Here is a 17,962-nt window from a genome sequence, read left to right as displayed (position 1 = left end):
TGTTGCCTTATATAGATTGTTAACTTTCAACCCCTACATTTATTTCATTTACACATTTTTAATATGTTATTTGGATGACCATAAGGATCATACAAAACCTTGAACGATTACTATTGGGGCACACCCCTTTTTAGCTTAGATTGACTATCTTCCATCTGGCGGTCCATTCTCAAGACAGAAGACACAGAAAGACAAACATATAGATAGGCCCTATAGATACACAAGGACCCACGAAAACTATGACAGTGAAATCCTCCTTGACTCCAATTCCATTACTAGCTGGCAAGAGTGCTCTGTAGGAGACTAGGAGCCTACACAGTAAGCTCCACCTAGCCAAAATATAGATAATATCTTTGCTAACAGAATATACAGACAAACTCCAATATTATAAATGGAAAAACACAATTAAAAACAAGACACAAAATGTAGTTCCCTACAGTTTTTATTAGAAGTAACTTATTTTACAACTTTTGTCTGTAGAAAGAAAATTGTGAAAAGGGCTTTATGTACAATGATTTTTAAAACTACTTTTAAACAAGTATAGAAATTAATGATAGAAAATATCTATGACTGTTCTAATAATACAAGACCAATAAAATATCAGTCACATCCTCAGCTTCACAATAATGCTAAAAGGAAGTACATTTATTTTTGTCCTTTTTAGTAAATAATCATTTTAGAAACATAAGACTTCTCAAACAAATAAATCTAACCCAGGACGAACATATTTACAGGCATACGTTGGGAGTTTGAAATGTACAAAAAAAAAAGGAAATGTAATAGTGCGACCTTGGAAGGAAATGAATGGACCCAACTAGAATAATCACATGAACAGAACCACATTGCCTTGTAAATAACCTCTGGACTGAAATATGAATACACTGGCAATTTATCCTCCCAGGTCTGAGAAAACAGTAACTGATTCCATTGGTTGAATATAATATGACACAACTAAGGGCAGAGGAATGTTAGGCCATCACCACCACGACTGGTATAATGGTGTCCAATAAGTATCTGTTCATGTTGTCACATGTATACAGCAAGACACAAACACAACACAAGAAACATGTGCTGAAGTTTTCACAATGTTTGTCAAATGGTTTTATATATATATATATACTGTATATGCCCATGGTATGTTAATAAGACATGAAGAAAGAAACGGCTAGTCAGACAACACGCAGAGGTTTGCTGGATCGCCGGGAGTGTCATCCCCAGAGTATTGCAAAAAGGCTGGGAGAGTACAGCACTACATAGTAGTGTTCTCTCCTTCTGTGTCAATCTAACAAGTCGTCTGAGGATGCTACCCCGTGGCCGTTAGGCTCGAAGCTGCTGTAGATGCAGAGGAACCGTTCCCTGCATGTTATATAAACACCTCCCTGAGGAGTAACACGCCATCAGCAGTCGCAGCCCAGCAGCCACTCCCTCACACTGACCATAACGCAACTTCCTCTTTAGCTCATGCATGGACATCATTACCAGGGCTGAATGAATCAAGTGTTTTCCGGCCAAGCTCTAAAGCCTGATTTATACTTGGGGTAGTTGCACGTGCACTGAAAATAGCAGATCTACAAGCTCAAGCTCAGAGGCTTGTGAGCTTACAGATTCGGTATGTTCCATGCATGAAAGTTTGAAACTGCGTACAACTAAGTATAAATCAGGCATATGGTGGCTCGCGCACTTCTTCCAAATGCTTTACTAAAAAAACGTGATTGGCAGAGAGAGGATGAAAGGGTTTCAGCGCCAGACTCGCCACAACAAGCAAACATGCTGGAAGGTTTGGGCATGAGATAGAATAGCAGCCGATAAATGTAGCTTAGCACATCAAGGTGAAAAACAGTTATACGTGAACTCAAGAAATATACATATAAAAATAAAAAAGGATCAAACAATTAAAATTAAATGAATATTAAAAGGGCAGTGACAGGCTGATTTTATAGGCAAAACAACAGGGCATAATAGCATTCTATAGCATTCATTAAAGTGAATTAAACATACTCCAGACGTGGAGTGATCTGAGGTGGGTCTAGAATTGGAGGCAAACTCCAGTGGAGTCCCACCAGTGTGCGAGTGGAGGGAATGAACAGTCATACCTGACATTGGGTGTAATGAGAGACAATTATTTGAAACAATTTAAACGTCTCACAGGTACTCTATTGCTAATAAAGACTGTAAAATAAAGAACCATGAACCTATAAAGAACCATGAACCTTGAACCTATGTCTGATCCAGACCCACTACGCCACCTGGGGAAGTGCTTCAAGAGACCCTCACATTCTTATTCATAATACTTCTATGGAATGTATTTTTTATATTTTCATATTTTGTTTAACCAGTTGTTGGCCTAAATAAATATCAGTCAAGATGCATTCTCCACTGCACTTTCTGTCGGTTAACGCAGAGTGTAAAAGGAGTTGTGTAAACCGCTACAGTAGGTAAGGAAGTGAGCAGAGACTAATGCTCATTTCCTTATACCGTTACACTGGCCTAATAGAAATGTACTTACTGAAGGTGTTCTATGTAACAGGTGGGGGTGGGGCAGCATCATTGTGAGAGGACAGGACAGAAAGAGAGGGGGAAAAGACACCTGAAAAGGCAGTTTGGAGAAACATAAAACAAACAATAAATAAAAAATAAAAGGAATTCCCTTCAACATTTGCTTCTTTTTTTTCCACTTATCTACTTTTTAAAAAGTTTGTTAGTTTTCAGGAGAGCGTCCCTAAGTCTTTGAAATAAAAGACTTGGTTTCTTCATATACTTTTTTTTTAATAATAAAAAACAAGTCCATCTGTGACAGAATAAGTCTTACTTCATTAAATTGTCTGCTCTTTTTATCCCAGACAACACACATTTCCCTTTACTCTTTTCTCTGCAAACATCACTAGCAGACGGTCCTCTTGATAAAACACAGTCAATCCACATCCAATGAAAATCTTGGAAACAGGCTGACACATAAAAAAAAACACAGACAGGCTCATAGGTCTGTCCACTCATTCTTTTCACCCCAGTTCCTTTTTTTCCACGCAGGAGCCATGGGACCTTCACGCAAACACCTGCATCTTGCCGTTGGTCTCCGGGGCGTGGGGAATTTGGGTCTGGGCTGGGCCGGCTACTGCCGGGCTGGGGGTGGAGTCTGACCAATCAGACACGCAGTGAGGGGAGGGGCTAGACCAGGGCTCGGGAGACTCCGGGGAGGGCGTCAGGTACGGGTGCTCATTGGTCAGGTGGTGGTAATGCTTGGGGGTGGCGTCTAAGGCAGAGGAGTAGCTATGTTGAGAGGGAGGGGTGGGGTAATCCTCCAGGCCCGCTGTGCTGCCGCTTGCCTGGGGGGGTGGAGCTTGAGGCGGCTGGGCTACTGGGGTGGCCGACTGTTGGGGCTGGGCTGCACTCTGGGGCTGGGGAGGCTGCTGCTGCTGGAAGAACCCTTGGGGAGGCTGTGAGGTCTGGGGGGTAGGCGGGGTGGAGGTGCCCATGCGGGCCATACTTTGCTGGGCGGCCATGGCGTGACTGTGAAGCTGCTGCTGCTGCTCGGCGATGGAGGGCAGCTTGACGGGGCTGACGGTGGGCGTGGAGGTGATGGGCGTGGGCTGCAGCATGGCGGCGCGGTACATGTGCTGGTGCAGCTGCATCATGCTCTGCTGCTGCATGGCGGGGCTCTGGGGGACGTGCATGCCCGCCTGGCTGCTCTGCACCAGGTTCACCACCTGCTGGCCACACTGGGTGGTGGGCGTCATCCGGCTGTGCCAGTCGAAGGGCACGCTGACAGGACTGACCATTCCCATGTTGATCCCCATCTGGCCCGAATTGAGCATGTAGCCGCCGTGGTTGAGGGCCGACGCCATGGAGACACGGCCCTGCATGGACATCCCTCCGTCATTGAGGTCGTTGAGTTGGGCCAAAGACACTGCGAACTGGCCTCCCTCCATCATGCTGTGGACCATGGGCGTACTGGGGACAGACATGGAGTGAAAGAGCCCAGGCGAAGGCATGGCCACGGGGGAGGTGGGGTTAGTGATGTAGCCGGCGTTGCTAGCTCCACCGCGGGGAGAGTCCAGTGAATCGACAGGGGACAGGGTGACCGAGCTCTCCAGCAAGGCACTCTGCATGTCCAGGGTGAGCTTCTTATTGCGGGCCTTGACCGAATCCTTGAGGCTAGCGGCATGTTGGCTTCCGAGGCCGGAGCCCTTGACTCCGGGCCGGCGGTTCTTTTTACCCTGCGGGGTGGTCTTTAGGCTGGGCAGGAAGGCACTGGGCGGGCACATGAGGGGAGAAAGGGTGTGTCCCCCGGCGAGGTGGTGTCCAGCCCCTCCGTGGCCCTGGGGGCTCCTCACTGTGTTGTACTCGTCCAGCAGCTGGACAATGTCGTGGTGCATGCGATCCTGAGCGATGTCCCTCGGCAACCTGTCCATGTGGTCTGTGATCTCTCGGTTTGCAAAGTGGGCCAACAACACCTTCACGGCCTCACAGCTGCCCTCACGGGCTGCAAGGAAGAGAGGGGTCTCCTCCTGAAAACAAAAACAATAGAAGGAAGAGAGATAAATAAGTGTGTTAGATGTAATAATCATTATCGTTCCAAATATACTGTCATTGGTGTGGTAAGATAGAAGATAATTGATACAAAGCTGCAATACCTTGAGGTCTTGCATATCTTTATTCGCTCCATTCTTTAACAGGGCAATGGTGGCATCCACGTTGTTGACAGCAGCTGCCCAGTGCAAGGCAGATTTACCTGAAGGAGACAAGAAAACGCCAATGAAAAAAACGTCTAACTAATGTTCTGCTCAGAAGTGAATACAACCACTAAACAGCAGCGGGTTCCGCAACATGGCACGCATGACTTACCTAGTTCATCGACGGCATTGACGTCAGCATGGCAAGTGATAAGCTCCTCCACCATGCCCTCTACAGCCAGTCGTGCAGCCAGGATTAGCGCGGTGGAGCCATCGTACATACGAGAGTCCAGATCTGTGGCCCGGGTTCGTATCAGAATCTTTGGTGGTAGAAAAGATTTAGAGGCAGCGTTAACAAGATAACACTCACGGTACATGTGTTGAAGGATGTTCCAAAATGTCTCACTGTCGTATAATACACAGTGCATGTTATGTCTTGATTATTGATTTATTTGAAAAGCGTTAAAAATCATAAGTATATATACTGTATATGTGTTTGTCTACCTGGAAGACACCCTGGGCATCTGCGGCCACAGCCGCATGTAGCGGACTGCGTCCTGTGTTGTCCTGGGCGTTGGCATCTGCCCCGGCATCCAGCAGCCTCTTGGCGGCATCGGCGCGAGCGTAGCGGGCGGCGAGGTGTAATGCCGTCTCGCCCGTGCGGTCCGTCTGAGCGGCCAGGGACGCGCCCTGGTAGATGAGGTCAGAGATTATGTTGGCCGAGCATTCCTCCGACTCATCCTCTTCGGCCACCTCCGGCTCTAGCCCGCCTCCACAGAATGACGCCAGCATCAAAGGAGTAAAGCCATCTGCTTCCAAAAGAAGCAAAACAGAAGTTAATGTACCGATCTAACGACAGGAAATGATAAGAGGAGATTACTTGCATTTAAATAAAACACATGTAATGTATGGATCATGCTGACCTGGGCCTCGGACATTGACGTCCATGCAATCACTGTCATATTCTCCCTGGGGTGGGGTGAGGGCCATGGAGGGCGGAACGCGGATATCTGCGGCTGCCAAGTGATGCTGCGTCCACTGTCTGCTGTCCACTGCATCTTCGCAGTCGGACAGCATACTCGGTTCCTCAACCTGAGCACGTAAACATGCGACAAAACATGATTAAAACATGATGAACTGCTGCAATTAGGAATGACGCAGGCCGCACCTGCAGCTTCATGTTTTGGGACAATGAGTAAATATAAAAACTGTACCTTAAGTCGTTTTGCTTCTGGGCAGTCGGTGTCTATCCATTGGTCACTATGGTCTCCAAGTAGAGACTCCTCTGCTGTTTTGGGCATGTGTCTGTATGATAGCAGCAGACATGAAATCAATATTACAAACACAACAATGCAACCTAGATGTTTACGTAGTTGAGCTCTCCAGTTTGTTTTGGTGTTTTCAGCACCCTCTGGTGGACACATTGGCTGACAGTGACAGGCAAACTGACTAGTCATAAGTCTTAATACAATATTTCCACAGCAATTCACCACAGACAAAAAGAGAGAACAGGCAATCATTATACGTGGTGTGTATTTGCACACAAATCACTCACTTCATGCCCAGAGCATCCTGGCCAACAGGTTCCCTGCGGTTCTTGTTACTGCTGGGTTCTTTCTTGAGGAAGAAGCCCTCTGGGAACCACAGGGTACTGTGCTCTCTCTTCCGACGAGCGATCAACATGCCTATCATCAGGATCACCAGCAGGAACAGAGAGCCGATGCCCACCAGCATCAGCTTGCTCCACTCAAAATTATCAGTTGGGACAACGATCTTCTCACCTTAAGGAAGGAGAGAGAAGAAACATCAGGCCTAATCCCTAGCCTGACACTCAGCCTGAATTTACATTTGGTTTCACTATATTGTTTGTATGTAAGTGCTTCCCATTGCAGCTAACTTTTCAAAGAAGAAAATTACTGATTGCTCTAAGGCTATAAAATATTAGAGAGTCTAGTGCTTTTATATGTGTTGTAACCAAAAAGTCCCAGGCAGTATCATCAGCTTGGACCATTTAAAACATCTGTAATGTTCCAAAAAGGTAGCTTGTGAACATATAGGGTTTAAAAAAAAATAAGTCTATAAACTATGAAGCCGGTTCTGTAGGAGTCCCAATTGCAGCCATGAACAGGCTTCACTGGGGGGTTATCTTTTAACTCCTTGTGAACTTTAGATAGAATAGTTTTCAAGTCTAGGGTGTTCCCATGAATCTGTGGTCACTGGTGTTAAATCCAACCAGTCTCTAGCTCCATTTAAAAGAGCTGTGAGTTACTCTTTCATATGAGGGAGAGGGTTATTGCAAACCGATGTGTTCTACACTCACCTCTGACTTCTTTGAGGGGGTATGGGAAGCGGAGCATTTCCACTGCTGAAAGGGCACCTAGGTAGTCCGCAGCACTGTCAGCCGTGGGGAAACAGTCCTCTGAGCCCTGAGAGCACAGACGGTTGTCTATCTCCAAGTAGACTATGGATCTGCAGGAGTAACACAGCGATACATTTACCGTTAATCATCATACAACCCACAGGGAAAGACTTTTTTTTTTAGACAAGCATGTCCGACTCACCCAATGACCTCCTCATTTGGCTCTCGCTTGAGCTCTCGCTTGAGACGTGCCTCGTTGCGGGTGTAGGGCAGGATCATGGCCTTGCCGTTGTCGTCCAGACGGAAGCGCAGCGTTGTGCGCAGGATGGCACTCAGCTTCTGCAAGAAGGCTGTGCTGGTGCGGAGGAGCTCCTCTGGAGGCAGTAAGACCACTAGAACCAGGACCCCGTCGGCCAAGTGCTCCGGAACCTTCCCTGCACAGTCCAAGCCGTCCCAGCCACACTCCTCTGTGTTGCAGCCCTGGTCACAGCGCCCATCGGCATAATGGTCGATACAGTAGATTTCATAGATGGGACTGGGAGAGACACACAGAGAGGTTGATGCAACGTTAATTCTAAGATTGTCTTCACCGGCATACCTTGGAGACCTAGAGGAAAGGAAGGAATTTGAGGATGTTTGGTTTACAAGACGTGGCTGAATGGCTTACTTGCAAACTCTCTCCTTGTTCTTGCAGTCAAAGTTGTCATAGAGACATTCTGCGTTGTTGCAGGATTCATCGCACTGGCTGTTGTTGAAGACGCGCCAGCAGCGAGGGTCCGTGCAGCGAGCCCACGGGTTCACCGCCAGCGAGCAGTCGCCGCCGTCCCAGCGGCATGACGGCGTGTTGCACTCCTTGTCACACACGCCATCGTTGGCTTTGCCGTGGCAGTCGACCAGGGGGCAGGAGGGCGGCGGCAGCTCAGCGAGTCTGCTGCTCTGCTCGCAGCGTTTGCCCGTCCAGCCGCCAGAACACTGGCAGTGGAAGAAGGGGAAGTTGGTCTCCTCTGTGCACTGGCCTCCGTTACGGCAGGGTTGGGAGGAGCATCCCTCGTTGCTGCGGTGCTGACATTGGGGCCCGGCGTAGCCCGGGTGGCAGGTGCAGCGCGCTCCCCGCGTGGTGAGCGCACAGTTGCCTCCGTTGTAGCAGGACAGCTCTCGGCAGGACATGCTCCGATCACAGTTAGGCCCAGCATAGCCCTGAGGACGCACAGAACATAATTCATACTCGGTACTGAGAATGATGCAAGCACAGAAAACCAAACGACTGTTTTAAACCAATTGTCATGACCCTGAATGATGTTCACTTACAAGCTGACAGGTGCAGATGTATCCTAACACTGAGCTGCCGGACACAGAACAGGCCCCTCCATTCTGACAGGGCTGAGACTCACACACGCTGTACCGGCTCTGGCACCTCCGACCTGAGGAGAACATGGAACTGGTGTTACAGCGCAGCCACCAAAACAAATACAACTCAGATGCACGTGCACTGCACAAACACATGCACACATATGTGCAGAGGTTAAGAAACCCAAAAGGTTCTGACCTGTAAAGCCAGGCTTACAGACACACTGGTAGTCATTGGGCAACTGGATACAGTCGAGGCTGTTAGTGGGACTGCAGGGGCTGGACAGACACTCGTTGATGTCTCCCTCGCATCTCTCTCCGGTGAACCCAGGGGGACAGTTGCAGCGGTAGCCGCCCACTCTGTCCACACAGGTGCCATTGTTAAGGCACTTAGGAGGAACTCCACGCAGCCTCAGCGGTGAAGCACAGTCGTCCTCATTGATCTCGCACAGTACACCTTGGGGAGAAAGAGAAATAACTGAATGAATAACTGAACAAACTGCAATCCCTCCAAGCCACTTTACTTATCCTACTTAAGTTGTTTCTATTTTGGAGCGAGTCTGTCATTACCTAATGTGCCAGGAGGGCAGGAGCAGATGTAATGGCCCACCAGGTCGATGCAGGTGCCTCCGTTCTGGCAGGGATGAGACTGACACTCGTTGATCTCCATCTCACAGTTCTCTCCAGTGAAGCCTGGCATGCACTGGAATGACCAGATCAGGGACATTTAGACAAATGCTGCGATGGTGAGGAATCATTTGAAACACTAACGGCTACTTGACACTGAAGAAGATGATGTGCTGGACTCACGTCACACTGGTATCCTCCAACATAGCCCCTGCAGGTGGCACCATTGTGGCAGGGTTTGTCTTCACAGTGGTCCACCTGGCTTTCGCAGTAGCTCCCAGTGTAGTCAGCAGGACATTTGCAGTAGTGAGTGTTCCCGGTGTTAACACAGTGGCCGCCACGGTGACACAGCTCATCTGTTTGAAGACCTGGTGGGGAAGAATTGGATGGAAGAATGAATTAAGACATGACACCTTTCTTCATGAGTACCAGAATAATGTTGCCACAAAGACAGAAGAAAGACATGGGGCAGACCCTTACCTCTGTGGCGAGCTGCTGTCTCACAGGAAACCCTGGAGATGTCGCAGTAGCGTCCGGACCAGCCGCCAGTACATTCACAAGTGAAAGAGGCGTCCTTCTGGCGACATCGGCCTCCATTTTGGCAGGGAGAGGAGCGTCTGCACCAATCCACTGATGACTGGGATGGAAGGAACGAGATGAGAGACATTCTTATTCTCAGCACAAGGAATCTTTTCTATCTCTGGAAAATACTCTGTGTTAATTGAGTTTATGTGTGTGTGTGTGTGTGTGTGTGTGTGTGTGTGTGTGTGTGTGTGTGTGTGTGTGTGTGTGTGTGTGTGTGTGTGTGTGTGTGTGTGTGCGTGTGCGTGTGTGTGTGTGTGTACCTGGCAGCGGTTTCCAGTGTAGCCCTTGGGGCAAGAACAGCGGAAGGACTCCAGTGCATCTTGGCAGATCCCTCCATTCAGACAGGGCTGGGAGTCACATTCATTGACCTCGTACTGGCAGTGGGAACCGGTGAAGCCAGATCGACACTTGCAGTCGTAGCCGTTGATCTTATCCGTGCAGGTCCCGCCGTTAAAACAGGAGCTGTGGGCATACCGAAAATGATTGTTTGATCCCAACATCGTCCACACAAACGATTCACAGAACACTATTCACAACCATTATGCACACTCAAAAGTTATATCTAGTCACCTTTCAGTGCAGTCAGGGACGTTGGTCTCACAGTAGATGCCAGTGAATCCAGGCCTGCAGGTGCACGTGTAGGAGTTGACGTAGTCTGTGCACGTGGCACCGTTTTTACAGGGCGAGCTCTGGCACTCATTGATCTCAGTGGCACAGCGGGGCCCTGTGAAACCTGGCAGGCAGCTACAGTGGAACGAATTCACCTCATCAGTACAGGAGCCTCCATTCAGACACGGATCTGAAACAAGACAGAGAGAAAAGAGCCGTCTTGTTAACCCATTTTGACCTGAGATCAGATTCTAAAAATGTCTTCTACATCCTGACAGTTTTCTGAAAAAGCTATGTTTCTATGTCAGTCGTTCTTCGATTTAAAAAAAATAGCAGACCTACAAGCTCGTAGCGCGCCACTCGGTGGCGCGCTATGAGCTTGTAGATCTGCTATTTTTCAATAGCTAAAGCATAACATAATGCTAACACCAAAAGGGGTTCCCGCCCAAAATGGGTTAAATATGGAATGGATACAGGACATGCATTGATTGCATACAAATCCTCCACTTGGTTACATTTGTGCACTCATGGGAGTTACAAAGGTATACATGAAGTATTGTGTATGACATCTTAAATGTACAGTAGTGATGTTAAACCAGTGTGTTGAGCTTGGGGGCCACTCACTAGGAGAACAGTCATTGATGTTGACCTCACAGGTGGGCCCTGTATATCCAACTCTGCAGGCGCACACAAACTCTCCTGGTGTGTTGGTGCAAGTTCCACGGTTCTTACAGGGGTTGGAGATGCACTCATTCACATCAATGTTGCACAATTGACCTGGAGAGCACAAAACAACACACATTCAAGTACAATTCTGGAACTAAACCTATGGTTCGCTCTAATATTTCAGGTGACCTTATCTCTCTTTTGTTGTTGTTTCTTATCTCTCTCGAAAGGTGTGTCTTCCTGACTAAATGGGAGGAAAACTTTCTCACCTTGCCATCCTGATTGGCAATTGCACTGGTAGCCCAGGTAGTCCGGTGTGTGTGTGCAGAGGGCATGGTTGGCGCAGGGGTTGGGGGAGCAAGGAGTGAGGACCTCAGCACAGGTGGGTCCGCTGTAGGGAAGCTCACACATACAGGTGAAACTGGCCACGCCGTCCACACAGGTGCCTTTGTTCAGACAGGGGCTGGACGCACACTCGTTGATGTTCACCTGGCACAGATTACCTAGAAAACAGGAGGACCATTACATTTTAGATGTGAAATGGACGGTGGTACTGGAACCCAGCTAGTACATGGCGTGTCAAACCTGTTGGATTCCACAATCATAATATGAATGTGTTCTGTAGTTCTCCAGACATCCACTAGAGGGAGGTATGAGAATGTCATTCAGCACAACAGCATAGACTTGGTGGGGTCCATTTAAAAGTGCAAATCATTCAATTCTATTTGAATGATTTTAATCGAGGCACATCTACTGTCAAATCTCTTCCCTTCTTCTATGGTGTTTTTTTTTTAACAAAAATATTGAATGTTCAATAAAAATATTGTAATTGAAAGTTTTATAAAAATTGAATCAAAACAGTTTTAAGACTATGCTAGTATATATACGTGTCTTGACTCCTTTAAGAGTTGAAATTGGGTTGAATTTGCCATAAATGTATTTATTGTGTGTGTGCAGTTCAACACCAAGCCTGTACATCACCTAGGGTGGTGGCAATGTTTCCACCTAAAGCCTAGAGATTTTTCTTTTCTTCCAGTCTATTTGAGAGAAAAATAAATAAATATAACAATCCTGTGTATGCATGCATCACATGGGCTAGTAAATGCTGACTGATCCAAGGTAAATGTATTTTTTGCAGTGCTTCTCACCTCTGAAGCCCTGGCGACACTTGCAGTTGAAGCCATTGAGCTGGTCAATGCAAGTGCCAGCATTCTGGCAAGGACTGGGCAAACAGTCGTTCCTGTCCAGGTCACAGTTCTTGCCCACCCAGCCAGGCTCGCAGTCACAGCGGTACCTGAGAAGGACAGGTAAGGAAGGACCCAGTAAATAAAGGAGGGTAATCTAGTCAACACTGGACGTACAAGTTCGTCATGTTTATCCTTTGGAAACATACTAAAATTGTAAACAGTAAACAAAAGGTAGTTGTGGGAAAAGTACAGATTTTTCTTTACTCAAGTAAAAGTATCAATACTGCAATGCACCTCCAAATTGTACGTGGTTACTTTCCACCACTAACGAAAGGAGAATGCCATTGCTCTTACCCGTTGATATCATCCCTGCAGGCTCCATGAACACAGGGGCTGCTGCCACACTCATCCACCTGGGAGTAACAGTATGGGGGCTTGAAGCCCTCGGGACACTGGCAGTGAAATCCATTCTCCTCGTCAACGCATGTGCCTCCATTCCTGCAGGGGCCGGAGGAACACTCGTCTATCTCCACGTTACATTTGGAACCTAGAGAGACAAGAAATCAGCCATGGTCAGTCATGATCAGCCATGGTTTTATCAGCCATGTCTTTTACACAGAATGGATTTGTTCTTGTCAAAAAATGTTTGCATTCTTTTCAGAGAACATTACCAGTGAAGCCGGGTTTGCAGACGCACTCGTAGCGGTTGATTCCGTCCTTGCAGATACCATAGTCACATGGGTTACTGGCGCAATCATCAAAATTTATCTCACAGTTTGTGCCTGTGTGGACGAGGAGCCAAATTAGGGCATATATCTTTTAACAACAATTAGCACACTGTCAGAAAAGATGACCTTTACACAGATGATTTGAAAACCATTTAAAGTGAAAGTTAAACCATGAAAACCATTTGTGTACGCATACATGTTTCATCCTTTATAATATAATTCCTTTGGTCTGGAATTTCAACTCAACTCTACACTCTACGCTAAAATCCTGTTCATTTATCAATTTGGAAACAGAAGAGTTACATTAACACCCAGGATGTTTGTGCTGGTGTGTATTTGCGTGTGCGTTGCGGGAGATCTTACCGGAAGTTCCATGTAGACACTGGCAGATGTATTTGTTGACCAGATCCACACACTTGCCTCCGTTCTGGCAGGGGTTGCTGTGGCATTCGTTGAGCTGGTTCTCACAGCGGTAGCCTGTGTAACCGGCATCACAGTTGCAGGTGTAGCTGGCGATACCATCGACGCACGTGCCATGGTGGCACGGGTCCGGGTGGCAGTTGTTGATATTGCTCTCACATAGAGTACCCTCATAACCTGGGGGAGGGAGGAAGAGAGATAAGAACGGGCTCTAAGAAGGTTGAAACACTCATCCGTTCAGTTAATACACTGCAAGCTGCAAGCTTTTTAAACACGGCACAATCCCGAGAGCTGACTTGCCCTTACAGGTCTGTTTTTACCTACTCAGAGTTAAATAACTCAGGATTTTACTGTGTGTGTACCTTGAGAACCCATCGTGTTTGTCTTTCCCCTGCTCCATTACAGTCCGTCACAAATCAAATTCCCTTTAACCCCCAAAAAACCTTTTTGTTTCTGTAATCCTCTTTATTCCCATTCTTTCCTTCAATCTATCAATTTCCTTTCATTTTACAATACTCCCTTCCCCATTTCCCTTTTTTTTGTATCTCTTTCAACTTCCTCTTTCTATTTCCCCACTCTTTCTTTATGAAAGCTTCTACAGTGTGGAGTCTGGTCCCTTTGGTTTCCATGCCGACGCCGTGCGTGTGCGAGACAAGCCACTGTTGGTTAGTGTGTGTGTGTGTGTGTGTGTGTGTGTGTGTGTGTGTGTGTGTGTGTGTGTGTGTGTGTGTGTGTGTGTGTGTGTGTGTGTGTGTGTTGGAGTAGCAGTGCTGAGCTGGGCAAAGCAGTGGAAGAAGGGCCCTCTACACACGGGCCTCCCGGTCCCGCCTTTGTTCTCGGCGGCAGGGGGAGCGCGGGGGTGGTGGGTGGGGGACAATAGGCCGCGCCACGTCAAACAGGGCCACTTCACTCAACGGAGGGGTCCCACAAACACAGGGAATACCAAGCAGCTGGCCACTGAAACAATGAGCCAGGCTCCCCTGCAGGCACAGGCCCAAACAAACTCACAAACTAACAGCACACTACACACACACACACACACACACACACACACACACAAACACACACACACAAACACACACACAAATACACGCGCATGCAGGTAACTCGATGCAATCACTGCAATAAAAGCTTCGTCGTAGCTTACTGGCATCTAGGTATCTCCAGGTATCTCCATCCTTGTGGAAGTGAATGAATGAATGAATGAATGAATGAATGAATGAATGAATGAATGAATACTGTTAATTTAACCATTAATAACTCAAAGCGTACAAATGTTACGGTCCATTTGGTTCCCATAACATTGAGGATTTGACTGTGTATATGCCATATTGCCATAAAGTGGTGGTGTGTGGGGCTATGCATTGTGGGGTACACATGAACAGATGTCGGGGTGATGACCATGCCTCCCGTCATCGGCAGCTGCTGGCCCTGAGTGACCCCATGATCCAGAGGGCCCAAAGGGAAAAGAGGGGGATTATGGCCTCAAGTCAATCTGCCAGGGCCAAGCAGACGCCCAGAGAACCGGCTGACCCCAGATCAACTTGAGGATTCACTGAGACGAGACACACTCCTACAGGTGGCTCTGGCTCATGTGAAACACTACGTTCTATCGACCACTCCTTATCTGTTCGGTTACACATCAGTCAGGTATTAACCAATTTCAACATGATCTTCAAACTCAAAAGTCACATTGCATGACACGTTAGCTTCGAGAGATTCGCTATTTTTGCTATTTTTGCTATTATTCTTCATATGACGAGGCAGATAGGGCTTCGGTGGTTAAAGCAAAGGAAGGCTTACCTTCAGCACAGCGGCACTCGTATCCGTTGGGCCGGTCGTAGCACTTGGCTCCATTCTGGCAGGGCGTGCTGGCGCACTCGTCTACGTCGATCTGACACATGGTGCCAGTAAACCCTGGGACAGGCAAACACAGAGGTGAGGGGTCAGAGAAAAGCTCCAGTGGAAGGGTCCACATGCAGGTCAGAGGGCAGAACTGTCTCTTCTTAAGAGGGCAAAGGTCTCTGGCTACGTTTAGGGACGTCTGGCCAAAGTCGGGTCCAAGAACGTCTCGACTGGTTATGGGTGCATGCATGTGTTATCTGTGCACTTGGGACCAATGGCGAGAGATGATGGTTCGGTGCAGAAGACCCTAACGGAGGCCATGAACCCTGTGCTTCAATCCGAGTGCTGCAGGGAGGTTCTGAAGTGGTGTGACTGAAGGGCATGTGAGCAAGGCAAATGCGCAGGCTATCTGCTCATCTATACTGTCTGGATGCTGAAATGCAATGTCAGGGCCATGACTCATTTCAGGTTATGGAGTGTCTGGACCAGGATGAATCCTGGAATGCCAGGATAATGTGATATACTGTGAAGTGTAGCGGAATGTGGCAAATTTCATTCTATGGTTCTCTATGGTTACTGGATACAGTCTTGGTACAAGTATGTATGAATTTAACAAAATAATAATATTATTTTGTAATTTCCCTGTGTAAACGTATATGAGACTTTTTCTTTGGAAAAGGTTTGAGAAACTGAGAGTGGGCACGGTGCCCAGAGAGGGGTGAATTGTGTGCTGGTAGAATCTGCTCTGTTGATTAACAGTGTGAGGATAGCCTGTGAGATGGTGCTTGGACGAAAGGGGCGAAAGAATGGGGGGGACAGGACAGGACGGTGGGATTGTTTTCTTTTTTGGGGAACCCCCTCCCCTCCCTTTCCTGCATCAGCTCCTACAGGCTCAATAGCTAGATGGGGGGTGAAGGGGGATGTCTACCCCAGATGTAAATTGCGGACCTGGAAAAGAATCTCATTAGCAGGACTGCTGTTCCCCCCACCATTGCGGGGAGTGACGGTGGGAGGGGGAGGGGGGGTCTGGCTGCTGTCCTTTCCACATTCCACCAGAGAGGAGGGGAGCTGGGGGTCACAATAGTGTCTTTGTTCAGGCAAGAGGATAGGCAGCCTTTGGGGCCTGGCTTTTTTATTATGAGTGGTGGCTCTAAACGCCAGCAGGCAAAACTATCCCGGCCGGTCCTCCTCCCTCCCTCTGACGGCTCAGGGTGACATTCTGGTTCCTCTCGCACCTGTTCTCACTGCACACATCACCCAGTTATGGGAGATTTATACTTGTTTGCGTGCCTGGTGTCATGCATCCAAAAATAGCTACAGATCTAGTCTATTGTCTATTGATTGATCTGCCATCGATTTTTTGTAGATCTATTGTCTAGTGTTGTGCTATTGCTTTGTGCACAACATGATGCGCAACTAAATATGCATGCATCACCCTTTAGATGTCCATGTCGGGCTGGCAACAAAGGAAGAAGAGTAGGTAAACGTGTGTTTGTGTGTGTGTGTGTGGGGGGGGCTTACCTGGCTGGCAGGTGCACGTGAAGCCGTTCACCATATCTCTGCAGATGCCATCATTCACACACGGGTTGCTCTCACAATCATCCACGTCGACCTCACAGTAAGTCCCCATGTAGCCTGGAAGACAAGCATCATCATGACACATCAACGCTTTCACACAAGTGGATGACAGTGGAGCAAGCAAACGTTATTAGGATCAATACTCGACTCGCTCGTCCTCCTCGCGTGTGTATTATAATTAGTGTGTGCGTGTGCACACGTAAGAGTGTGAGTGGGTAGGTGGGTGGTGGGTGGGTGGGGGGTGGAGGATGCAGGCGGGCTGTGGGAAACTTTCCTCTCTGTCACAGGAGGCCTCGGAGGGTTCTCAATCAATGGTCTCTACTGAACCACAGGGGGAAGAAAATGGTGCTTTAAACCCCCTCCACCCCACCCACACCCCACCCCCGGATGGGAAATGATCTCCAAAAATACCAGGGCTCCTTCTGCTCTGACCAGAACTACCACACACCCTCACTGTACACCGGTACACTGAACTGTAGTACCGTGCGCTATAGAGAGGGCTCCTCTATTGAGGTGAAACAGAGTGTGGAGCAGACCGCCGCTCCCGCGGAGAGAGGCTGGTGTGGAATCAGAAATAATCAGCGGCTCTATGTGAGCCAGACGATGAGGAGGAGGGTGGTGAGGAAGGGCCTGTCTGTGAACACGGGGGGGGGGGGGGGGGGGGGGGGTTGAGGGGTGACAGGGGGAGAGGCTCTGGGAAAAGACCTCTCTCCCTCTCTGTGTGTGTGTGTGTGTGTGTGTGTGTGTGTGTGTGTGTGTGTGTGTGTGTGTGTGTGTGTGTGTGTGTGTGTGTGTGTGTGCGCGCGAGGGGTGCAAAGTGGAGCACAGAGGGGCCCTATTGTTCCTGTCCATTCCCACCACTCTGCAGCTCATTAGTATTCACAGCACACTCCTCCCCCTGGCCGCTCACCCTTCTCTCTCCCATCTCAGCCCTATAGAGACGACTCGCAGCTCTAATTTGTATAGTCCCCGAAACCCCAGGACGCACGTAGAGCTGTGCGTGAGAGTTTCACTGGGTTTGCTTTTTTTGTCTCAGTGCTCAGCCCATAACTCAGTCAATAATACCCTGTCTGGCTGTGTACAGTGGATCCGAGAGGAAAGGAGGGCCGTAGCCCATATGACACCTAATTGTATTACATAAACACTACACTGGCAGTCAGTACAGGCTTCCTTCAAGTCTGAGTGAGCAGCTATTCAACTGTCAACAGTTTGAAGGAAGATAGTGTTCAAGGTGTTTCGCTGCCACATGCACGCAACTACACAGCTGGCGGCAACATGGCAGGCAGTGAAATTCCTCAGGTTTGTATGGAAACAAAAAACACAAACAAGAAAATGTTCCAA

At 48.2% G+C, this 17,962-nt stretch overlaps 1 protein-coding gene across 1 annotated transcript in view; it reads right to left on the bottom strand.

The window, feature by feature from the left end:
- Nucleotides 1-424: 424 nt before the first annotated feature.
- Nucleotides 425-17,962, bottom strand: part of notch3 (notch receptor 3) — a 38,444-nt gene continuing 20,906 nt past the window's right edge. The window contains exons 9-33 of the mRNA XM_079519531.1: nucleotides 16,565-16,678; nucleotides 15,002-15,115; nucleotides 13,142-13,375; nucleotides 12,722-12,832; nucleotides 12,405-12,597; nucleotides 12,012-12,157; nucleotides 11,133-11,366; nucleotides 10,822-10,974; nucleotides 10,159-10,387; nucleotides 9,849-10,050; nucleotides 9,484-9,640; nucleotides 9,187-9,371; nucleotides 8,947-9,079; nucleotides 8,576-8,833; nucleotides 8,338-8,450; nucleotides 7,697-8,226; nucleotides 7,232-7,564; nucleotides 6,991-7,139; nucleotides 6,226-6,451; nucleotides 5,885-5,975; nucleotides 5,594-5,762; nucleotides 5,175-5,479; nucleotides 4,843-4,990; nucleotides 4,632-4,729; nucleotides 425-4,505 (exon numbers count right to left, since the gene is read on the bottom strand). Coding sequence (XP_079375657.1) covers nucleotides 3,042-4,505; nucleotides 4,632-4,729; nucleotides 4,843-4,990; nucleotides 5,175-5,479; nucleotides 5,594-5,762; nucleotides 5,885-5,975; nucleotides 6,226-6,451; nucleotides 6,991-7,139; nucleotides 7,232-7,564; nucleotides 7,697-8,226; nucleotides 8,338-8,450; nucleotides 8,576-8,833; nucleotides 8,947-9,079; nucleotides 9,187-9,371; nucleotides 9,484-9,640; nucleotides 9,849-10,050; nucleotides 10,159-10,387; nucleotides 10,822-10,974; nucleotides 11,133-11,366; nucleotides 12,012-12,157; nucleotides 12,405-12,597; nucleotides 12,722-12,832; nucleotides 13,142-13,375; nucleotides 15,002-15,115; nucleotides 16,565-16,678 — 6,089 coding nt within the window. The 3' untranslated portion in view covers nucleotides 425-3,041. The remainder of the gene's footprint in view (nucleotides 4,506-4,631; nucleotides 4,730-4,842; nucleotides 4,991-5,174; nucleotides 5,480-5,593; nucleotides 5,763-5,884; nucleotides 5,976-6,225; nucleotides 6,452-6,990; nucleotides 7,140-7,231; nucleotides 7,565-7,696; nucleotides 8,227-8,337; nucleotides 8,451-8,575; nucleotides 8,834-8,946; nucleotides 9,080-9,186; nucleotides 9,372-9,483; nucleotides 9,641-9,848; nucleotides 10,051-10,158; nucleotides 10,388-10,821; nucleotides 10,975-11,132; nucleotides 11,367-12,011; nucleotides 12,158-12,404; nucleotides 12,598-12,721; nucleotides 12,833-13,141; nucleotides 13,376-15,001; nucleotides 15,116-16,564; nucleotides 16,679-17,962) is intronic.

Source organism: Electrona antarctica (genome assembly GCF_951216825.1).
Source record: "Electrona antarctica genome assembly, chromosome: 14".
NCBI classification, from domain to species: domain Eukaryota; kingdom Metazoa; phylum Chordata; class Actinopteri; order Myctophiformes; family Myctophidae; genus Electrona; species Electrona antarctica.
Note: the sequence above shows the minus strand (reverse complement) of the source record. Positions and strands in the feature narration are given on the sequence as shown.